Source organism: Anabrus simplex, chromosome 1 (assembly GCF_040414725.1).
Source record: "Anabrus simplex isolate iqAnaSimp1 chromosome 1, ASM4041472v1, whole genome shotgun sequence".
NCBI classification, from domain to species: domain Eukaryota; kingdom Metazoa; phylum Arthropoda; class Insecta; order Orthoptera; family Tettigoniidae; genus Anabrus; species Anabrus simplex.
In genome coordinates this window covers 72,150,988-72,176,716 of record NC_090265.1, presented here as the reverse complement: position 1 = coordinate 72,176,716, position 25,729 = coordinate 72,150,988, and the positions used below count along the sequence as shown (strand labels likewise).

Genomic DNA, 25,729 nt, shown 5'->3' with positions numbered 1-25,729 from the left:
TTTTCTAAATTATTTAAATTTGATATAGCTATCCAAGACTCACAACTTCCGGGCCTTTTAGGCTTTCAACTTTCGGCACGACTGAGGAAATTGTTTAATTTTACGTTTTTCGTAGTATGGGGACCCTAATTTGTCTGCTGAGGGGTCTTTTCAACATTAAAACCTAAAGCATCAAACTGAATTCGGAAGTGGAGAAGAGCTCATTTTTAAAAAACCCGTGTTAACTCGTGCTTGGGGAGCGGGAGACATGTTGACATCTGAGTTAACTCGAGCATCGGGCGGAAAAGTTTAAAACTCAGATTTATGATATACTATACATGCGATCATCAAACGTAAGTATGACTAGTGTTATAATATTACTCAAAATGCAAATATAAAATTATTTACTTCATCAATATTCATTTCAAAATTTACATTTTAACTTCAACATACGTCACGATTCTCAATATTTTTCTTTGATTCATTATTAACTTCACTTCATTTTAATCAGGTTGAAGTGAACACACATTCATTGCTTGTTTCCTTCTGGTATAGCAGATCGTATGGGATTGTGCATTGCATCAGAACACTAAAACACAGGGTTTAAAAAGTGCTATAAAGTACATGTTGTTCTTGCTCCTACCTTGCACATGCCGCTGACGCACACTGAGAAGCTGGAACTGGAAGCAGCACTGTCACCTGGACATCGTGTCCCGTCGACCACAGTCTTGTTGAGTCGCGCGTAGAAATTATTACCGACCGCGCGGCAGTTTAGTTCGCACTTGTTCGGTGCTGAAAAATAAAAGATCAAGATTAGAAATAATATTAACAGCTACAGTATAAAACCACAAATATTTGAGTAAATATCCCTTACTCGCCTCCTCAAATACACAGTGACATTAGAAGTTTTCCAACTAAGTTGTTATGCTTTACTAATAAAGTGCTTACACGCTTCCAATTCAAACATATTAACGTCTTTTAATATATTTACCGATTTTCCTTCTCTATTGAGATTCAATATGAAAATAAAGTATGGTCCTTCGAAGTTGTATACCTCTTAGTTTTTATTATTATTATTATTATTATTATTATTATTATTATTATTATTATTATTATTATTATTATTATTATTATTATTATTATTATTATTATTATTAAAATCAAACAGTTGTATCAGCACACAGGCATTCAGTACAGAACCGGTTTTCCGACACTAAGGTCCATCATCAGTGATTAAAAGTTATTGCAAATATACTAATGCACATTATTATTATTATTATTATTATTATTATTATTATTATTATTATTATTATTATTATTATTATTATACAATCATCAGCAATGATTTTAAAATGGCTTCGTTATTTTATAATGATTATAGCTCTTCTAAGAGATGTTCATACCCACAGTGTTTCAAATTATATTGGTACAAAATATAAAACAAATCCCATCCCACACACAACCTTCCCCTATCAAGACGACTGACGCACAACTGAGTTGCCTGCAGTTATTGCGGTGTCACACAGTCAACGTGTGACCACTTTAATATTGTTTCATTTTAAAATTAAGAGCTGAGAACAGTAATGAACACAAGGGGCTGCGCACTGAGGCCTATTTGCAGATCAAGCATCTACTGTTTTTCCTCTAATTACGCTACGCAAAACTGTATAATATTTATTTTGCTTAGTATCCGTTATATTTTATTGAAATATCCAGATAACGGGCCCAAAATGCTCTCCAGCGCTTGCTGATTAGATTAAATTATTTCAACACTAGACCCCCAATTTTTAAGCAACAGTATAATTAAATAATAATAATAATAATAATAATAATAATAATAATAATAATAATAATAATAATAATAATAATAATAATAATAATAATAATAATAGAGCCTCCGTGGCTTAGACGGCAGCGCGTCGGCCTCTCACCGCTGGGTACCGTGGTTCAAATCCCGGTCTCTCCATGTGAGATTTGTGCTGGACAAAGCGGAGGCGGGACAGGTTTTTCTCCGGTTACTCCGGTTTTCCCTGTCATCTTTCATTCCAGCAACACTCTCCATTCTCATTTCATAGCATTTAATAAAATCACTTTGGGAGTGGCGACCCCATCGTACTAATAGCCTGTATATGATTCATTCATTTCATTCCTGACCCGGTCAATGACTGGAAAACAGGTTGTAGGTTTTCATTTCAAATAATAATAATAATAATAATAATAATAATAATAATAATAATAATAATAATAATAATAATAATAATAATAACGTAGTGTGGCCTCCTAAGAGGCCTGGTGCAGGTCTTTCGAGTTGAAGCCGTATAGGCGACCTGCGCATCTATGGAGATGCGGCCCTACATATGATGATTTATACTTATGAAGATGGCACACATGCACACTCCCCGAGGCATCGGAATTAATCGATGAATTTTTAAAATACCCAACCCAGCCAGGAATAGAACGCGGGACCCTCTGTAACAAAGGCCAGCACACTAACCCTTCAGCCATAGAGCCGAACTTCGGGATGTAATAGGTGAGAATGCAAACTAATTTGGTTATTTGTAATTTTCGTCCAGCGTTCTCCTCCATAATGTAGCGAGAGTAACACAATCTGGAGGTTCGTATAGATCGTACCCCTGTTGTTTATGCAAATTACACTGCATAATTAGTTTACAGGCTAGACTATACTTGTTACTCACTTCAGTAAGTTTGTATTGTAACCTATCACTGCCTGAATATCTGGTCTCTATTCATTACTTATCCCAATTATTAAAGCAATTATTAAAGAAAGCTCATGTTCCATGCTGGTGATTGTAGATGAAATGCCTATAGGAAGCAAAGCAAAGCCATCTCTGTACAGGGGCCATGAAGGCTCCCAATGAAATAGAAGGTAAAGTATTCAACTACCCGTAACCTTGGCACTAAGTAGAAGAGAGCGGTCAGCTCTGTGCCCGGCCTCCTTCAGCTCCAGGTAATAACTTAATACTCACTTTTGGCATAGGCAGAGTGAACCGCAGGGCCTCCAGAAGTTGAAATCCAGTTTCCTAAATGTTTGGACTTCCTGGTGAGGAATTAAACCTACGTCCTTCTGGGAGAACCTAGCACACGTTTGCAGCCTAGACTAAGTAGCATCTACCTAATATGCAGTTGTGGTTAAAATCGTGTATGTAATCGTACATAATATAACCAAGTAGCAAATTCACTAGTGTTAAAAAAGGGAAGGAACGTGGAAAGATATTCCAATGAATCTCTAGATTATAATACCAATTTTGATTAGCTGTTTCTATGATATTCGTCGTAAACTACATCAGCTCTCCGTTTACGATACATAAATGTGCAGATTAGTATGCAGTATTAAAATATTCCCAAGGAGAGTAATGAACTTGTTTACATCGAATCTGTCCTTGAACGACTACCTCTTTAATCAGATCTGATCAATAGAACCTCATCATATAAAACCGTCAGCAATATCCCCATGGAAATAATTATGTTTCGAAATACAGCATACATGATCCTTACAGGGAGCAGATTGAGTTGGGAACAACAGCGTTGATATAAGTCTAAGTAGTCGGCAACTGCTTCTACACTGGTGTATTGGGTGTTGCTCGAGTATCGGGCGCTGACAGATGTGCTCTTGCCTAACTTTGAAATAAAACAAATCGCTGCGTACCATGGATGATTAAAGGGAATGACGAACTAATCAATGAAGTAACATCGTAATGAAGCACAATTAAGTGAGTAAGTTTTACTGTTATGATCGTACAATTAATTCTTTTAATATAATCAGAATATAGAGTACGTAATCTTCACATCCGTTGACATTATAGACGGTCCAGTAACAAAGGAACATTTATACTTGAAGGTACTGCTAAATATAAGGGGGTGATAATAAATACATCAACACTGGGAACATTTTTATTTTGCTCCCAGTTTTTTAAATCATCGAATGAGGCGTGAACAATCGAACAGAGAAGCAGAGTTTTATACAATTATATTAAGTGTTTCCCTAATGTTTTATTTAGAAATGAACCTCGATAAAGTCGCTCAAAAATGTATGAGCGCTAAGTTTCTCGCAGGTACCCTATTCTCAGAAGCAATTGAACCTATAGATATAATGTTCCTTGTGAGCAGCCACATGGTTTGTATCTACATGGGAGGTGAATGAAAATTGTCTGATAAAATATCGTCGCCGGAAAGGTAAAAGGTTGTATTCCACAAAGCTCTTCCTATCAATTATTCTCCTTAAGACAGGTCACGCCTCCCAGCCACATATGGATACGCAGTCCATCAGAACAATGTCCGTTGTGTTCGTTTTCCTATGTCGACGATTAAACGAAAATGAACCTTACATGCATTGTACACTAGGAGTGCGTAAATACGTAATGCAAACGTACATTCCTACAGTAAGGTACTGTAAGGTTCATTTTCCTTTACACATGCGCATAGGAAAATGAACACAACAAAGTTTGTTCTGATGGACTGCATATCCATACGTGGCTGGGAGGCGTGATCAGTCTTAAGGAGAATAATTCATAGGAAGAGCTTTGTGGAATACAACCTTTTACCTTTCCAGCGACGATATTAATTTTGAGAAGCATAGAATACCATGCGTTCATTCTATTTTGAACTTTTCTTTTTTGAGTGAATATATGTTCATTCTCACCAGACAAAGTGAATGTTTGACTGTTAGGCACTTGCGTAAATTGAATTCCTCACATTTTGCACATCATTAAAAGCAGTTAATGTTGAAATTTCCAGAGAAGACCATGCAAAGCTCAATCTAGCGAGAGTGACAAACTTCGTTTTCTACTACTTATTACGGGTGAATAATATTATACCATGGCTAACGAACGAGATTCAATGTGCATAATAAAATTATTGACCGTGTGGCACCAATAAGAAAGAAATTCAAAGAAAGATTACAGTTTCATGTGGCTATAAATATCGTTGACGTGGGCATGGGACGGGTAATGCGAACCACCCCCTTTCTACATAGGGTTTGCGCCAGGAAGGGAATCAGGCTGTAAAACGGCTCCAAATACACAACAAGTGTAATTTGGGAAAAGGGTGGAAGGAAGAAAAAAGGGAATTCGAACTACTCGAAGGTGATGTCCCTTCATTTCAAGATACCTCATTCACTAACCACATTTGTGGAAAGACCGACAGAATTGCTACACATACATAATAAGAAGAGACCAACTTCGTCTGACTGAACAGGACAGTGACTTGCACCTAACTGCAGTCGAAAGGAAATGCATAGCACACTTTCTGTCTCGCATCATTAAAGCGCTGTACGCAAGGGAGATGTATTTGATATTGCAATGCTAAAATTGTGTGTAACAACAAACCTGAAGCAAAAAGATCCTTTTCGATGCTGCTTCATAAACACTTTCTCCATTCTACAACAACTACCAGAAACAGAAATTACATATGGAAAGTTGTATAAAGCTAAGATTGTATACGTCAGATTAAATCAATATAAATTTATTCCGATACTACAAGAGAAATATCCACATCGCGACTGGAATAAGATCTGGAAAAATATTTGAAACAAATGGATCCTAATTGAGTGGAGGGTACTGATCTACATATATACAAATGAAATCATCTCAACGGGTGAGAAAATGAGAAGGAACGGACAATTATCTGATGACAAATGCCTACAAGTACGACATTAACTGGTTTCACCTCAGGAAAGAACGCTGGAAGGTGGTCAGACAGAAGTGTCTTCAAGAAACTTTTGGAAAACATCTTTTCAAAACATGAAGTGCTTTCTTCGTATGTGTTGTTTGTAACATCAATTTAATGTTTATGTGAAGAGTATTTTATGTTTAGATTTACTGTAAATATACTGTAAAGTGATTATGATAACGAAGTTAACGAACATACATTTCGCTGCTCCTAGTATGAAAAGGGAGAAGGTGATTTTTTCAGTTCGAATAACTTGATGTTCTCCTGTATTCATTATTATTTTAGATGCAAGCTTGTATACGTTATGATAGCGGAGTAATTGTAAACTTTTTTTTTCTAATCACACATTTGCTTTGTGCGTTAATGATACATGTTTAAGAACCACAAGACTTTGGTTTTCTATTGTTGTCTTATTTTCAGTTTGTTCTTGTAATGATGTGTATATACACTGACTGACAGAGCAAATGTAACACCAAGGAGGAGTGGTTCGAAAGGGATGAAAGGGAAAAAACAGAGACGGCACGGACGAATAATTTATGTTTATTTCAAACCGATATGCAGGTTACACAATGCGCACGGCATCGACTCAGTAGGATGTAGGACCACCGCGAGCGGCGATGCACGCAGAAACACGTCCAGGTACAGAGTCAATAAGAGTGCGGATGGTGTCCTGAGGGATGGTTCTCCATTCTCTGTCAACCATTTGCCACAGTTGGTCGTCCGTACGAGGCTGGGGCAGAGTTTGCAAACGGCGTCCAATGAGATCCCACACGTGTTCGATTGGTGAGAGATCCGGAGAGTACGATGGCCACGGAAGCATCTGTACACCTCGTAGAGCCTGTTGGGAGGTGCGAGCAGTGTGTGGGCGGGCATTATCCTGCTGAAACAGAGCATTGGGCAGCCCCTGAAGGTACGGGAGTGCCACCGGCCGCAGCACATGCTGCACGTAGCGGTGGGAATTTAACGTGCCTTGAATACGCACTAGAGGTGACGTGGAATCATACGCAATAGCGCCCCAAACCATGATGCCGCGTTGTCTAGCGGTAGGGCGCTCCACAGTTACGGCCGGATTTGACCTTTCTCCACGCCGACGCCACACGCGTCTGCGGTGACTATCACTGACAGAACAGAAGCGTGACTCATCGGAGAACACGACGTTCCGCCATTCCCTCATCCAAGTCGCTCTAGCCCGGCACCATGCCAGGCGTGCACGTCTATGCTGTGGAGTCAATGGTAGTCTTCTGAGCGGACGCCGGGAGTGCAGGCCTCCTTCAACCAATAGACGGGAAATTGTTCTGGTCGATATTGGAACAGCCAGGGTGTCTTGCACATGCTGAAGAATGGCAGTTGACGTGGCGTGCGGGGCTGCCACCGCTTGGCGGAGGATGCGCCGATCCTCGCGTGCTGACGTCACTCGGGCTGCGCCTGGACCCCTCGCACGTGCCACATGTCCCTGCGCCAACCATCTTCGCCACAGGCGCTGCACCGTGGACACATCCCTATGGGTATCGACTGCGATTTGACGAAGCGACCAACCTGCCCTTCTCAGCCCGATCACCATACCCCTCGTAAAGTCGTCTGTCTGCTGGAAATGCCTCCGTTGACGGCGGCCTGGCATTCTTAGCTATACACGTGTCCTATGGCACACGACAACACGTTCTACAATGACTGTCGGCTGAGAAATCACGGTACGAAGTGGGCCATTCGCCAACGCCGTGTCCCATTTATCGTTCGCTACGTGCGCAGCACAGCGGCGCATTTCACATCATGAGCATACCTCAGTGACGTCAGTCTACCCTGCAATTGGCATAAAGTTCTGACCACTCCTTCTTGGTGTTGCATTTGCTCTGTCAGTCAGTGTATTAATTTTTTGTATATTCGTATGTCCATATGCTTTTTATGTAACGCAACATGGAGAATGTAAAATATAAACGTAATTAGTAAAAAAAGACAGCAACATTGTCAATGGAACTACCTCCAATGACCCCATAAGCTTCTGGAATAATTCTGTGTTATCAGTACTGTAATCATCTCCTTCAGTTCTCTTCGATTTCGCTTGCTGAACCCTTTAACGAATTATGATTTTCACGCCTTTAATTTAAAAATTGAAGACTATCTATTATTCTTCGCTATGTAACATCTCGCCTATTTAAAATAATAATAATAATAATAATAATAATAATAATAATAGTAATAATAATAATAATAGTGTTCCTTCCGTTGTTATAGCTATTGAAAGACGCCTGGTTGTCGTAAATTTGCTTTTTATTGTTGAATGTGTCAGAGACACGTAACTTGGAGGATTAGTGCTTAAACACTTCAAATACAACCGACAATCCACTATCTTGGAAAGGGAAAATCAAAGACTAACCAAATACTCAAATGAGGTCCACGACGAGCTCCTTTCCTTCCATTTTCAGAACGTTTAAGTCCATGGTGAGTTCCAAATCTAAGTGAGATTGATTGATTGATCGATTGATTGATTGATTGATTAATTGATTGATTGATTGATTTTATTTATTTATTTATTTATTTATTTATTTATTTATTTATTTATTTATTTATTTATTTATTTATTTAATGTATAAATGAATTGCTAGGGTGGATTATCGATCAATCAATCAGTGAAAATGTCGCAGTCAGTCATCCGCCTGTCAAGAGAAAATGTAATAAAAAATAGAGAAATTCTTCAATTATGGAAGCGGTTTTTTTCATGCAGCCAATAACGAGGTATTATAAAGGAAGACGCTCCCTTCCGAGTTTGGTGTGGAAACGAGTCTGCTCAAAATGAAACAAAAGAGTAAATAATCTCGTATTCATCGTGCACATTGCTTATTCATACAGCAAGCCGCTTAATACGAAGTGGATTTTCATTGCGAAAATGGAAATGAACGTTAATGAGAGTACTTGAGCAGGACGGTTCATAAAATATGCAGGGAGGTCACATTACAACATCTCTAGCTCTTTACAAGGTAGTACTAAATACACGAAGAGGTTAACAAGCAATTATGAGTCAAATATTAGCACGAAATAAATTGATATTAACCGGAATGACATCGAGATGGAACAAGTCCTGGGTAATCGTGTATGTTCCTATGCTGAGTTGGGAAATTCTGTTAATGGAACTAAAAGCGACACATATCTTAGTGCCATTGCCATCAGATTTTCATTAATGGGTCGCTGTCCTACTCTCACACAATACATAGGAATGTTCAAAACCTGAGTTTGGACTTTCTCTATCTCTGTCTCTATCTCTTTCTCTATGAATATTAAAAAATCTCAGGATTACAAGCCTCTTTCTTCCTTTTTCCGGATGGATAGCTTAGGCGGTATTATCGCTGGCCAACTAATCAAAATTCTATCCACTCATGCTTCTCTAAGATTAGGAACTGGTTCTCTGAGTGGATATAATGATAATAAAATGCACAGAATACTCACCATCTAAGTACGGTACCCAAGTATAGAAGCGGCCCTCCATAGGCTTGTGGTTGAACGCCTCGCACTGAAGTTGCCTAAAATCCTTCGCGCCGGGAGGACATGGCTGGAAAGGACGAAAGGACCATATCAGTTCGATACAAACACAACGTACAGATCAAAAATTCTGTGAAACATGCTGAAGGAATTACATACGCATAGTGCCAGAGACAATTAAATGTTCACTATAATGGGCTTAGTGATCACCCTACCTTAGCCTACATTAGTACAAGAAGGAACATTACTCAGAATATGTCCGAGGAAAGATCTTCATTAGGGTTATTATATAAACGGATTTGTAAATAAAGGGTGCAGATTTCTGCACATGGTTATAGGTGTGTTTAGGGGTTATAGTAAAGGAGAGGGCATATAAGTCTCCGGTAAGACCCCAACTAGAGTATGGTTACAGTGCACGAGACCCTCACCAGAATTACTTGATTCGAGAATAAAAAATCCAAAGAAACATAGTTCGATTGTTCTGGTTGATTTCCGACAAACGAGTAGCGTTATAAAAATGTTGCAAAGTATTGGTTGGAAAGATTTAGGAGACGAGCTGCTCGACTACGTGATATATTCCGAGCTGTCAGCGGAAGTATGGAGTGGAATGACATTAGTAGACGAATAAGTTTGAGTAGTGTTTTTAAAAGTAGGAAATATAACATTATAAAGATACAGTTGGAATTCAAAAGTACAAATTGGGTAAAATATTCTTCTATAGGAAGAGGAGTTAGGGATTGGAATAATTCAACACTGCAGATGTTCAATAAATTTCGATATATTTTGCGATTAAAAAAATACTAGGTAAACAACAGACAGGGAATCTGCCACCTGGGCGACAGCAGATCAGTGGTGATTTATTTATTTATTTATTTATTTATTTATTTATTTATTTATTTATTTATTTATTTATTTATTTATTTATTTATTTATTTATTTATTTATTTATTTATTTCCACTGCAACAGGTACTCCCATCCTCAGGACCATTAGAGCAGTAAACCATTCCCCGCGGTTCACAAACTAGCTGCGCGTATTAGCTAACTTAGGTGGAGTGATCATGTGAAACGGGTGGAGGAATTATGTTACGTATGGCAGTTACGGCAAGCTCAAATGACACTAGAACGTACACAGTGCAAGCGTGAAAGTTTAGGGCATATGACATAAGAACAACAGGTTCAGCGAGTAGAGACAAGGCATAGCAATTTCGTGCTAGTGGCTTGAAGTCGCACCGACACAGGTAGGTCTAATGGCGACGATGGTGTAGGAAATGCCTAGAAGTGGCTGTGGCCTTAATTATGGTACAGCCCGAGCATTTGCCTGGTATGCAAATGGGAGACTATGGGAGACCATTTTGAGGGCTGCCGACAGGAGGATTTGAACCCACTATCTCCTGGATGCTAGCTCACAGGCGCACGCCTCTCACCGCACGGCCAACTCGCCCGGTACATAGCAGTTTAGCAGGTATCCGGGAGATAGTGGGTTCCGTGGCTTTCTATTTTCACACCAGGCAAACGCGGGGGCTGTACCTTAATTAAGACCCCGGCCGCTTCCTTCCCACTCCTAGGCTTTTCCTATCCCATCGTCGCCATAAGACCTACCTGTGTCGGTGCGACGTAAAAGCACATAGCATATTGTGGTGACATTTCCGTCATTCAAAAGCAAGGTTTCGATGCCGTACATCATTGCTGGTGTCTTATGCACTTCTCCATTTATCCTGACTGGCACCCTTCTAGCACAGAGTACCATACGTGGTCTCCTTCCAGTTCTTGTATCTTGCCTGTGTTCTGTTAGCGAGTTCCAATTCCCAGTTTCTTCCTTTCTTTTTGCTTTTTATTTAAGGTACAGCCTCGTGTGAAAATGGGAAACCACGGGAAACCATATTCAGGACCGCCGACAGTGAGGTTCGAAGCCATTATCTCCCGCATGCAAGCTCACAGCTGCGCGACCGTATCCGCATGGCCAACTCGCCCGGTAGTTTCTTCCAAGAATGAACCCAGGTATCCCAAGTGGCACATCCGGGCTGAGTGGATCATACGGTTGAGGGGCTGGCCTTCTGACCCCAACTTGGCAGGTTCGATCCTGGCACTGTCCGGTGGTATTTGAAAGTCCTCAAATATTGCCAACCTCGTGTCTATAGATTTACTGCCACGTACAAAAACACTTGCGGGAGAAAATTCCGGCACCTCGACGTCCACGAAAGCCATAAAAGTAGTTAGTGGGACGTAAAGCCAATATCATTATTCTGAAGTAGCCCACTCTCTTGATGTCTTCATCATTCATCTGCACCGAGCTCGATAGCTGCAGTCGCTTAAGTGCGGCCAGTATCCAGTATTCGGGAGATAGTAGGTTCGAACCCCACTGTCGGCAGCCGTGAAAATGGTTTTCCGTGGTTTCCCATTTTCACACCAGGCAAATGCTGGGGCTGTACCTTAATTAAGGTCACGGCCGCTTCCTACCCACTCCTAGCCCTTTCCTGTCCCATCGTCGCCGTAAGACCTATCTGTGTCGGTGCGACGTAAAACAACTAGCAAAAAAAAAAAAAAAAAAAAAGCATTCATCTGCAGATTTTCTCCATCACCTTCTTCTCCGACATAAGACAACTTTCTGATCTTCACCCCTCTCTCTTCCAATGATTCCGGTCGGCGACCACATGACTCAGCCGGGTTGGTTCCTTTTCTGTCCTCGCGAAACGTCGTTGTATTATTCAGTAGTTCCTCTCTTTCAAACTGCTCAATTACACAATGCATAATTCTTTTCAAGTTATTTAAATGAAGGATTTTAAAACACTCTCTTGCTACGATCTTCTAAATAATGAGGTAAATATTTAAAATTGATACAGTTTAGAGAATTGGAAAATATAGTTATATGTTCTCTATAATTTATACCATTATAGTGTGATAAATATTCCTTCATAAAGATACTTGTTTGTAAAATATCTCCAATTCCATAATCTTCTGAAGGCTTGAAATGTTTTTCTGTGTAGGATGAGAATGAAGTTATGTGCTATTGAAAGTCTCCAAGCTCAACCCTCGACACCTGGAAGTGTTTAACGAGTCACACAGAACAGTATTTTTGGAGCCTTGGATCGTTACCAAATGTCTTCGTTGAGAAAAACCCTTCACCAATTAGCAGCATTATTCAGCCACAGCACCTCGACGACTGTGAACCACAATTTGTCGAGCTTTTGAATGACATTCGCTAGATTCTATATAAACAATGATCTCACTTATAGAACGTTCCCGTGTTGTGCTGCCGTGCTGTCAGGAGCGATGGATGTTTTGAGAAGTAAATTTTTACGCCGACATGGCTTGCTTTGTCTAGTGCTTTTGTTCTTTATTGACTCCTTATAGGTTAGTTGGTAAATATATAGCTACTGCTCTTTCCTCTGTACGCTCAACTTAATTTTTCTTCCTGTTCTGCAACATATTGTATTAGTGCAGTTTGTATGGGTGTAATTTTGATCGGACCAGTGTGTTTTGACTGCTCATTATCACACTTGTTCCAGTAGTGAGTGGCAAATTCTTTAATTACTATTCATCCAGGTTCGGTATGTGAAAAATGGTCAAAGATTCGTGAAATAAATATCCACATATGTAACCATCCAACATCAGTGCAAAAATGGCATAAATAAATGTGGGCGTTGAAAGCTTAAACATATTTTTTCAATAATGTCATAGTAAAACTTAAAAAATGATAAAACCCAGAATAAATACTAAAATAAAGCTCGGAGAAAGTGGGCGTTCCTACATGTTGTTCTCAAAGGTGCAGATTCTTAATGCAAATTTCTTTGTTATGACAATCTTTTATAAATAACCTAGAATTATTAACATAAATTACGACTCGTTGGCTGAATGGTCAGCGTACTGGCCTTCGGTTCAGAGGGTCCTGGGTTTGACACCCGGTCGGGTCGGGGATTTTACCCTTCATTGGTTAATTCAATGGCCCGGGGGCTGGGCGTCTGTGCTGTCCCCAATATCCCTGCAACTCGCACACCACACATAACACAATCCTCCACCACAACAACACGCAGTTACCTACACATGGTATATGCCACCCACTCTCATCGGAGGGTCTGCCTTACAAGGGCTGGACTCGACTAGAAATAGCCACAAGAAATTATTATAGTAACATAAACAAAATTACTGCAAAATTCAATATATATAAATTCACATTTTGATATCCAAAATCCGTGTTGATAAAGTGCAGAAGTTTCCACATCACAGGATAAATAATTGTAAATTTAATTATTTTTTAAGAAACTCGTGTGGCCATCACTAGATTGGTGCATCTCCAGTAAGGCAGACCCTCCAACGATAGTGGGTATGCAGCAAAATTCGTGATAGTACCATCCAAAGGAATTAAATATTTACAAATAAAATCCCTAGACCTGGTCGGGAATCAAACTCGGGACTACAAGGATCGAAGCCCGTGATTGCGACTATTCAGCCATAGAGTCGGATTCTAAATTCAGTTGGACCATGGAAGGAGAGGGTGACCGCGGAAGAGTTTGTCAGATATCTCACAGACGTGTGATACCAGTTGATGGTTAACATACGCTGGTCTATGCCTAAATAATATGACGTCGGATTGCTGTCCGGTATAGGGATGTCGCGATATTATTTATATGAATAAATATCGATAGTTTTCTATCGATACTACATATTCCAGTATCGATAAAATGTTTCGATATTTTGTGGTATCAGTACAATGTTATGACATTTTCGATATCGGAAAGAGCGTTAGCAAATATTAAGGAATATTGGTATTAATCGAGCAATGCCTAAACAATTATAATTAAGACTGAATAGTTTATTACCGTAAAAAAAAGGCACGAAGTATTTTAATATAGAAAAAGGGTAGTGACCTCTGTCCTTATATTGTTCGCTCTCCATTAACTTATCCGTGTTCTATGTGTTGTAGACATTTTTATTTTGCGGGCAAAGCTGTATTTATCGCATACATGTTTCTGCGTTAGTGTTTTCTCGTGAAACTTACTTCCACTTGCGAAAATGACTCCTCCAACTAGCATGCTACGGCAACTTGACGAGAATAGTGAAGGGTCACGGTATGTAAACAATGTTCTAAACTATGGCAAGTCCACTGGAAATACAATTAACTTTTGATCATGATTTTACACACAATATTTTGATTACTTTGTTTCTCTTGGAACTGTCCTGCTCCGAAATGTAACACAATTCAGTCTTTGTATTTTTAAAAAATTATAATTTGATGTGAGCCTTCGTGGCTCAGGCGGCAGTGCGCCAGCCTCTCACCGTTCAGTTCCGTGGTTCAAATCTCGGTCACTCCATGTGAGATTTGTGCTGGACAAAGCAGAGACGGGACAGGTTTTTCTCCGGGTACTCCGATTTTCCCCTGTCATATTTAATTCCAGCAACACTCCCCAATAAAATTTCATTTCATCTGCCACTCATTAATCATTGCCCCAGAGGAGTGCGATAGGTTTCGGCAGCCGGCAAAATTCCTATCCTCGCCGCTAGATCAGGGTTTCATTCATTCCATTCCTGACCCGGTCGAGTGACTGGAAACCGGCTGTGGATTGTATTTGACACCAAGAAATATCGATATTTTATAGTGTCAATATATCGAAATTTCCATTATCGATATCCAATTAAATATCGATATTTTAGTATTTCGGAACGTCCCAAATCCGGGATGTGTGAAGTTCAGCTAAGCGTTTAAGTGTTGATTTTACAGGGACTGCTCCTCACATGTCTGCACGTTGATGCACGTTCCCCTTTCTCGTTACGTGTATTCCGTTTCACACTCCTTGTATGAAATGCTCGGTTTTCTTCCATCGTTGCAATGTGATTTTTAGGGTCGGTGAAACTCCAAACCTTTCCGAACCCATGACAGACAGACGTTCTAGTTCGAACTGATGAATGCAACTCCTTCCCAAATTTAGAGACTTGCGTGTTTTTTTATGAAATAAAAGTGTGACACAACTTATGGCCCATCCTGTATTTCAAATGTAATTCTTAAGCTCTTCCGAATCTCGGCGGCATTTTCCTTCAATAACATATGACTTTCTGCTTTACAAGTTGAAGATTACACTTAATGTAAAATAGAGTAACTTCTAGTTTTTATGCGAAATTTACAGCTTCAGTCAATCATCATCAGTCATCAATGATCTGTTTAGGGATTTCACCCAGCTGACAGATTCCTTACCAGTTGTTTACCTATCCTTTCCTGTAACGTTTTTAGAGAATATAGAAATTTATCGAACATTTCTTTAAAAAAAATAGTTATCTTATAAATATTTCAATCCCTTACTAATCCTCCTACCAATGAATATTTGTTCCATTTTGTCCTCTTGAATTCCAGCTGTATCTTCATGGCCTTTCCTACATTTAAAACCGCTGTTGAACCTTATTCGTCTATCAATTTCATTCCACGCCATTTCTCCATTGACAGCTGGGAACAGACTACGCAGTCGAGTAGCTCGTCTCCAAAGTCTTCCCAGCCCAAAATGTTTTCAATACTTTCGTCATACTACTATTTCGTCGGAAAATGCGAAAAACAAATCGTTCTTGTTTCCTTTAGATTATTCCGAGTTTTCGTATCAAGTAGTCCTGGTGTCTGTCCCATACACAGGTATCATACTATGACTGTGGTCGTTCCAGAGACGTATACGCCCTCTCCTTTAGATCCTTACCAGAAGCCCTAAACACTTTCATAACTAATGTGAAGAGATCTGTAATCTTTCGTTTGAAAGAAGTTGATTTCTTCAATTTTGTTTTCATTAAATGCTGGCAATAATTAGTTGTAATAATCAAATTAGTGCATTACGTTGTAACATGATTTATTACGAAGGTTTTTTGCCTTGTATGATGAATATTGTAAACAAGATGAATCTTCCTGATGAAAACATCAATAAAATACGAGCTCGTAATTATCATCATCACTTTATTTTTCTTCTTCTTCTCTTCTTCTTGGGCTTTTCCAATCGCATCTGGATTAGCCTAGTTTCACGGTCGGATGTAGTTGGATGCCTTTCCTGATGCCAACTATAAGTGGAGAGAAGTGTTTACTATTGCGTGTTCCTGTTGCGTATCCTATCGGTGAACGAGTGATCACAAGAAATTTGTGGCCACCTTATTCGCCAGATTTAATCCCTCTAGACTATTTTCTGTGGCGGCGGTATTTAAAAGAAATAGTATACAGATATACTGCGCATACCTTACATGAACTCAAAGAAGCCATTTCTAAATGTATTTGAGAACTAATACCGGCAACTTTAAGAAAAGTGTGGTCACTTTCTACATCTCATTTAATTGGAACTATTGAGAACGCAATGTACAGGAAACGAGTTACAGTTGTGTCTGAACATTTACTACATTCAACACTACCAGAATATTTCCACCGGAGTTTTAAAATATTTTTCTTCACTTGAAGACATGTGGAATTATTGTGTGCAATCACTAGATTGGTTCGTGTAGTAAAACTTCAGAAAAATTGAGTCCGGTAACTTTGAAAATATCCTGTATTAAGATGAACACAGGTGCCTTGCTCCCGAACCAGAGGAATCAACCATACGCGGCTAAAATCCTCGGTTCGGCCGGGAGTCGTACCCGGGTTCCTTCGATCCGAAGTCCACTATCCTTATCATTCAGGCATGGATCTGAAGCAAAACACAGACCTGAAATAAAGATAGAAAAGTGACCAAGGACATGTTTCATAAAGTAGAGATTAGATCTAGGAGCTTCCACTTACATTGGCACTCAGATAGCCGCATTAGCTCTGGTTTTTAAGACAATAAGGAGACAACGACATGTTTGTTTCTGGTTGAATTACTTGAGAATATGCTTTCAAATTTAGCACTTGAGTCTTTATTAGCATAGAGCAGCTTTGTGTGGAGATCATTTGGCTCGTTGCCGCGAGACCAGGAATCGCGTGCGCGAGTAAGCTTGTCGTCATGTAAGAGTTAGTATCCTAATATAATTAATGCCACGGTATATCAATCTGCCAGCAGTTTAAGTCGAGGGCCCACACACGCAGCGAGGGGGATAGACAGTGCAGCTCAGTATTCATCAAAGCTCCTAGACTATACCGAGCTGTCAACTAGACTTAGCGTTAACACTCGTAACACATCAGCAGCTAACACAAATTACATTTTATAATTTAAGTTTCATGTTACAGAGAAGTGAAGAGTGAGGAACAGTAAGAGCCATGAACGTTGACACTGGTTAGCTGTTAGCGAAGGAGTGAAACAATTTGTAGCCCTGAGGATATTGCAAAGAAAACGAAATTCATTTGAGAGAAATGTATGGATTTATAGGTAAAATGTAAAACTAGAGTTTTTTTACAAGTTGCTTAAGCTCGCATCCGGGAGATAGTGGGTTCGAACCCGACCGTCGGCAGCCCTGAAGGTGGTTTTCCGTGGTTTCCCATTTTCACATCAGGTAAATGCTGGGGCTGTACCTTAATTAAGGCCACGGTCGATTCCTTCCCATTCCTAGGCCTTTCCTGCCCCATCGTTGCCATAAGACCTATCTGTGTCGGTGCAACGTAAAGCAACTAGCAAAAAAAAGAGATACAAGTTGCTTAGTTGTGTGTGTGTGTGTGTCGTCTTCAGCATTAGAATTAATCATATGTGGTGCCCTATTCTAAGAGACGCACTGGTCGTTTATCAGGAGTCAATTCGGAAGACGTGCAGCAGGCCTCTTCGAAGGCCACACGCCATCACCACCACCGTGCCACAAAATTTGCACCATGCAAGTAGGTTTACTATCCTACTTGACTTCCACAATTTAAAATACTGCTCAATGAAGTGTGTGCCCGATGTTTTCTCTCGATATTTGTAAGGGAGCCAATACCATTGGAACAAGACGATCATTCATTCAGTCACCTTGCAATAGTTTTTAATTGTATTTTATACAACTAGTATTAGCGTGTCCGCCTCTGTAGCGTAACGGTTAGTGTGATTAGCTGCCGTCCTCGGGAGCCCAGGTTCGATTCCCGGTACTGCCAGAAATTGAAGAATGGCAGGAGGGCTGGTATGTGATTGAAATGGTACATGCAGCTCACCTCCAATGGGGGTGTACCTGAAAAGAGCTGCACCACCTCGGGACTGCTTGGCCGAGGCGGTAAAGGCGTGCTCGGTTCGCTCGGAAGGACGTGGGTTAGAATCCCCGTCAGGAAGTCGTAAAATTTAAGAAACGAAATTTCTACTTCCGGAGGTGCATATGGCCCTGAGGTTCACTCAGCCTACACCAAAAATGAGTAGCAGGTTAATTCCTGGGGCCAAAGGTGACCGGGCGTAGAGCTAACCACTGTTCCCCATCACGTGCTGCGGTTAACAATGGTGGAAGCCTTTACTTTCCACTCCTCCAAGGGCTTCCATGGCCTGTACGGGGGTGACTTTGTATTAGAGAAAAACAAATACTGCCCGTATAAACACAAATTAAAATACTTCGTTTTTAATCGGTTTTCGAAAACTAAATTCCATCATTAGCAAAATGCATGACGTTTACATTTAAAACGTCCATAGTGGTGATACCAGCCTAATTTAGTAATATTTCAGTGTTGTTTGTTTTGCTTCATGCGGTATCAAGATTACAGCCTCTAACTTACCAGTCCTGACCTTTTCGTATTCCGGCGTCACCGAAAACTATGGTAGCGAAACGTAAGAAAGGTAACCTGCAATGTCCAGCCTCTAAAGTCATACAGGAACGCCATAACTCATGGCACTTCACACGTTGACATTCTTCGTATAAAGGAAAAACAACAGTACGACTGAGTTTTCAAAAATATTTCCATCATTTACTCTTACCCTTCCTATGTTATTCATTGAATGACTGGAATTGCAGTATACTCACTTGTGTCTGGTGTACTTTTAATGGAGAAAGCACAACGCTTATTATTCGGTCAACTAGAAGACCACACGCTGAGTACTGTAGAGTTACAAATGATTGTAATTTCATGGTTCGGCAGCACTGGAAACTCCATCCACTGCACAAGGTTCGTATTTCCTTTTTCTAATACAGAATTAATTGTTTTCAATGTGACCGAGATGAAATGTTCTATACAAGAATGTATTAAGTTCCAATAATTATAATTAGTGGGAAGATTTTAACTACCAAATACGGAAGCGTGGTCAATTCCATTGAATATAATGCAAAATTCTTAACATTTCGGTGCATAAAAAACTAACAGTCAGCAGTCATTTTCCGATCATATTCTACTGTTTCACTACAGTGATCTGAAGTCCTGTGCAAACAGGTCAAGTAATGGAGATATTCGCATGACATTCCACAGGAGTATCGTCGTTGGAACTGAAGAATCTGTATGTATGTTGGGTATTCAGCCCGAAGGCTGGTTTGATCCTCTGCAGCTCCGCCAACAGCTGTCATAAATAGCCTAGGCGTCACTGAAGAGGCGTACTAGGGAAATGAGGAGTGAGGTAGTTTCCCGTTGCTTTCCTCACTGAACCAGCCGCTGCTATTATATATCAGTCTGCCAAGCCCACTGAAATGCATGCACCAACAGACCCTATGAGCGATATTTTCACACCATTCATAACAGGGACTGGCTGCATAAGCAATGGTATTACTAGCATCACTCATACCTCAGTCAGTTTCATATTGTCAAAGCCATGGATGAGACTGAGACAGGTCAATGAAAGTAACAAATTTATTCTAGCCCATACCAGAAGACACAGTGCACTGTAAACACTACATCTCGCCAGCAAAGAATCTATTCGACAAATATTATTTAATTAATACAGTATATTACCCAGCGGAATAAAAGATTAGAATATATAATTTGGCTAGGGACAATAAAATTATAAACTACTTTTTCATTCAAAATTAAATTTTCTATGATTTGAACTGATACCCAGATGATACCTCGAACTCGTATTCAAAGTTTACTAACAGAGTAATACTCTAATGTGTTAATAGACCAATGGCACTGACCTAAAACTTCCGTGTTCTTGGTTTTTGTGTAGGAAGACGTCTGTCAACATTACGCTCCCGTACAGTTTTTTCAATTCATGTTCATAATTTCAAACGAACATTTCAACATTCAGACTTCAACATAATAGTGAAATATTTATAACACATTAGAGAAAGTCATTCGTCCTTGTAGTAGTAGGTAGTGTCATGTAGCTGAAGTGTAGACGACTACACAGGGAAAGGATGAAATTGAAACACGTTCATGAAGAGATTGAAATGTAAAGCTAGGAAACTCAGGACTCCCCATAGGATCGTAAACGATAGGTTTTACTATTTGACTTGGAATACAAAGCATGAAGGCTGGAATTCCAATTAAAAGCCTGGGCTATCATGAACGTTGTTTAAACTGTAGTCTCTGGTTAGGAACCATCGATGACAATTCTAAGTTGCTGACTTGTACCAGAAATTGACAGAAGGTAACACTTTCTTTTAATGTCGCCTCGATGGAATACCCAGAATCAGTTTATGTCTTTCCATACAGATTAAATCCGAACACCGTTCCTGTCACCACACGTGGTAATACTGAAAATTCTACTTGATGATACCGGTGGTAAATTTTAAGACACTCAATTTGGAAACCTATGGCTATACCACTGCGTCAGATGACAACATGAAATGTCCCACATATTTTTAAATGTATTCTATACCGGGGGTACTGCAGATTCCTCAAAGGTGGCTACGTCAAAGCAAATTCGTGAGAAAATTTCATCAATGACTCTGATGTGGGAAAAATATGCAACAATTAAACGTACTTGGTGAATAAAGATTTCAGATTAATCGTAATCCATTTCAAGTCTAGTACACTTTGAACTGATTGGTTAAGTTTCAAATGAATTGAAATATCCAAGATCTCCAGAGGGGAGGAGGATACGATATTTGATATTGTCTGGAGCAAGAACCGCGCGAGTCCAGCCATTCACTACTGTTTTATTATAATGCACGAGGGTGCTACCATCTGGTTAACTGTTTCGAAAACACATGTGGCGCTTATTTCAAATGTAATCCACATACGAATAACATCATGTACCGTGTTTCGAAATGCCCGTTCATGTTATTTAAATTTCAAACAATAGAATTCAAAGAGATAGCTTGATCCATTTTACAGATATTGAATTAGAAATTTAATCCATAGCTGAAAATCCTTTGAACAGTAGTGGACTGATAAATTCAATACTTAAAACGTGTCAAATTCTGTGAGGGAAGAAACGAGGCTGTCTAGCCAAGATTGTACAGGAATGCTCTGTTTACCGAGAAGGATGCGGATTCAATTCACGGCTAGGGAATCGAAAAATGTAGAAACAGGAGTTCTGCTTCTGAGGAAGTGCATGATCCTGTCTACTCACAACTCACAATACAAATTAGTCCCAAGTTAATTCCTGGGTGCTAAGGCGGCCGGGAGAGAGCTAGACAGACAGGCTTGTTATGACAATGATACCAACGTAGAAGACGAGGTGTTCTCCATAAATTAGCAGAAACATGGACTTCTAAATTAATTTGATTAGTAAATACAGAGGAATCTATACAATCATGTCAGGAAGATATAGTCTATTAAATCCGCTTGTCAAACTTGGTGGAAGTATTTCTAGAATAGGCCTATGTATCTGTACAAATAATACGGCAATTAAATTAAAACATTTTAAATCATTGTTATATTGATGTTTTCATTGGCCCGTATTAATAGAATAATCTTACCGGTGGACAGCCCAGTTCTTCTTACGACGACAGGGGAAAAAGTTTCTGCGAAATGTAAAGAATTTCTCCCTATTTTCTTGACACTGCAAAAGCCTAAAAGCTATATTATCAAGTCTCTTCTCCATAATAATTCATCGGGCGAGTTGGCCGTGCAGTCAAGGGTGCACGGCTGTGAGCTTGCATCCGGTAGATAGTGGGTTCGAGTCCCACTGTCGGCAGCCCTGAAGGTGGTTTTCCGTGGTGCCCCATTTTCACACCAGGCAAATGCTGGGGCTGGACTTTAATGAAGGCCGCGGCCGCTTACTTCCAACTCCTAGGCCTTTCCTATCTCATCGTCGCCATAAGACCTATCTGTGCTGGTGCGACGTAAAGCCAGTAGCAAAAATAAGCATAATTATTCGGATAAAAATCTACATTTTTTTTTTCGAATTTTGACGTTCCAATTCCCCTTACGATTGTTAGAAATTCTGAAACATAACAACTGTCCAGTCAAATTTGCTTCATGTACTGGAGTGTTACGTGCGGACTCCTTCAGACTGGGCTCACTGTCTATCATATCAGACAGCTCCTCAACTGAGTTCACGAGGCTGACTTAAAAATACATAAAATAGGATTGAAACCCTTGGACAAGCTGAGAATCAAATCCGAACCTCCGGTTAAATGGCAAATATGCTATCATCAACAAGTCGGTTTCTCAGTTTTCAATGGAACACATCACGAAATCCTTGAACAAGCCTAGAATCAAACCCGAACCTTCGGTTAAAAGGCAGGGACGCTATTATCAACAACTCAGTTTCTCTATTTCCTAACCACAGCGAATTGTGCAGTAGGATAGAGGATAGACATCACGAGATGGTTATGTGTGCTACATTCTGTGCACATTCCAGCCACGTGGCCCACGAATCAACGCGGGTCTCAGAGCGCAGTAAATACTCATCGCCCGGAACACACTGGCCAATAGGGGTCAATCCTGTCCTACATTAAGTTATGGGGTCTGTCAGGTCACACCGCTAATAAGTGAGCGACTCTGATTTTGTCAACGTCTGACGTAATATTGTCAAACTTGTGTGGCGGTCGAGGACATGACTTTGACCTTGTCATTGGGTGATCCTTCCACTGAGGACTCACACTTTGATCATATTAATGAAATTGATGTCCATCTCATTTAATTTCAGAGTATACCTTTCAAGTTTTCATGACATCTTATCATAATACAGTTGTTTTTATCTGGATATTTCTCAGCTGTCCCATTGTCCGATGTTTATAAGTATTTTTATTCCCATTATTCTCTCCGACACTCTTTATCTGACATTTTAGTAGCCTTTATTGTTTGTCATGCTTTTATCCAATTTGTTCTGCCCTTAGGCAGGTCTTCACACAGATGCTCTCCATGAAGTCCTGTCTGCAGTTTCTTCGGAATTTCCTACTGTTTTGACTGTCTCCACCATCTGGTGCCTTCTCCGTTCCCTTCTTATCCTTCCATTTACCGATCCTTCTAGAGCGTCCACCAGCAAACACTCTCTTCGCAGCCAGTGCCCAACCCAGTTCCTCTTTCTTGTATGGAAGGTTTATAATGACTTCCTCTTTTCTCCAACTCTCACCGATACCTGGTCGTTCCGTACCCTTTCCACCGAGGATATTCTTTACATCCTTCTTCATCACCACATCTCAAATCCTTCTGGTCTCTTTTCATCTACCTTCATTAGCGCCCAGGTCTCTGCTCCATAAAGCGCTACACTCCAAACAAACAGATCAATTAATTTAATCACCAGTATAAATCAGTTTTAACGTAATTTCTTTGCAAGTTTAAAAAAACAACGAGTCGTCACTTTTAGAACCCACTGGGAGGATTCAAGACTTATTCACCATACATTTGAAGCAGGAGACATGATAAGCAACGAAACTTATGATATGGATGTGTGAAATACTGGCAGAGAAGTACCGGTAATGAAGAAATTAAATCTTGTATGATACAGTATTGTAGTTTGGTAGCAGAATAATACCACATGAGATTATGCAGTTACACAAACAATGACGGTACTCTAATAAGGCAATATGAAGAGTAACGTAATTTACTATTGCTTTCTACTATAAATCAGTATGTGCTAATGCAGAACGATTGGCCCTACAAGTAACACCTTGCATATCCTTCAAACACACTACTTCTCCAAATGCCATTAATTAGAACCACCCACACTTCAGCAGCCTTTATACCATCACAGTTCAAAATGAGACAGATAAAAAAGATACCTCATTCACCAAAAAATACATATAGGGAATTTCGAAATTTATTGTATTCATTCCAAGATGTCAATAATATGTGTTAATTTATGTAAGAGGAGGTACCCAAAAAACCGCGTTTATTTTTAAAAGCTATGTATTTTCAAACGTTTTTACAAAACATCATTATACCCTTCAAAGTACTCTTCGTTACATCTAATACACTCGTCCCACCGGTGCTTCCACTGATCGAAACATTTTTGTAGTCACCTTGAAAAATGGTTGACAGATCCTCCCTCGTTTTCCTCTTCACCTCTTCAATATTGTCAAATAGGTGTCCTTTCATGCTCCTTTTCATGCGTGGAAATGAGGAAAAGTCGCACTGAGCATGGTCAGGCGTGGGACAGTGGAACCATACCATTTTTTGCCCAAAACTTACAGACATGGCTGTGTTACAGGTGCGTTGTTGTGGTGGACGAACCAGTCTCCTGCCTGCCATAAATCGGTTGGGTTTTATTTTAATAACACTGCTGCGCAATCTTCTTAAAACTTCCAAATAAAAGGTTTGCACGTTGTTCACTTAAACTTGTCATCATCAAAGTGAAACAAGAACAAAACAGCGCTAGCAAAACCAGTCACTGCAGATGAACAGAACAAGCCAGGTCGATAACGCAGGTGGCAGTGAGCTGGGAATGAGTTGCCCTGTACACGCCTAGCAGCAGAAATGCGTACTGCGCAAGCTTCGCTCACGGCAATGCTATTCCGGTTACTTTTGAGTACCCCCTCGTATAATCGTATCAACGCCCCACGAGCATAAAAAATAAGTAAATATATTAAAGAATGAATTAATTAATTAGGTATTGGCAGACCCTCCGTGCCTCAGGTGGCAGATTTCCGCCATGGCTAGGTTCCGTGGTTCAAATCCCTGTCACTCAATGTGATATTTTTGCTGGACAAAGCGGAGGCGGGATGGGGTTTTTCTCCGAGTACTCCGGTTTTCCCTGTCATCTTTCTTCTGAGCAACCCTCTCCAAAATCATTTCATTTCATCTGTCAGTCATTATGCATTGCCCCAGAAGAGTGAAACTGGCTTCCGCAGCCGGCACAGTTCCTATCCTCGCCGTCAGATGGAGGCTTCATTCGTTTCTGTCCTGACACGGTCGAATGACTGAACAGGCTAAGGATTATCATTTTCATTAATCAGGTATTGACCTTAAAAGAGAATCTCTTGATGTAGGTTATGTCTACGAACAGGCTTCCGGTTTTGGGTCCACTGTTGCTTAAATAGGTACGCAGCGCTTTAAAATGATGATGGCAATCAATTTTTTTTTTTTTTGCTATGGGCTTTACGTCGCACCGACACAGGTGGGTCTTATGGCGACGATGGGATTGGAAAGGCCTAGTAGTTTGAAGGAAGCGGCCGTGGCCTTAATTAAGGTACAGCCCCAGCATTTGTCTGGTGTGAAAATGGGAAACCACGGAAAACCATCTTCAGGGCTGCCGATAGTGGGATTCGAATCTACTATCTCCCGGATGCAATCTCACAGCCGCGCGCCTCTACGCGCACGGCCAACTCGCCCGGTGCAATCAAAAATTATGCTGTTTGTAGTGGTGTTTGTGGTGATGGTAATCATGCTGCAGTTCACCAGATATTATTGTCGAAGCTATCAGTCACTAATCTTTCAAGTAATATGGATGTGTTGGT

At 40.1% G+C, this 25,729-nt stretch overlaps 1 protein-coding gene across 1 annotated transcript in view; it reads right to left on the bottom strand.

Annotated features, from left to right (window-relative positions):
* Positions 1-508: 508 nt before the first annotated feature.
* Positions 509-25,729, bottom strand: part of LOC136885438 (papilin-like) — a 278,513-nt gene continuing 253,292 nt past the window's right edge. Inside the window, exons 6-8 of the mRNA XM_068229110.1 lie at positions 9,106-9,208; positions 623-771; positions 509-568 (exon numbers count right to left, since the gene is read on the bottom strand). Coding sequence (XP_068085211.1) covers positions 509-568; positions 623-771; positions 9,106-9,208 — 312 coding nt within the window. The remainder of the gene's footprint in view (positions 569-622; positions 772-9,105; positions 9,209-25,729) is intronic.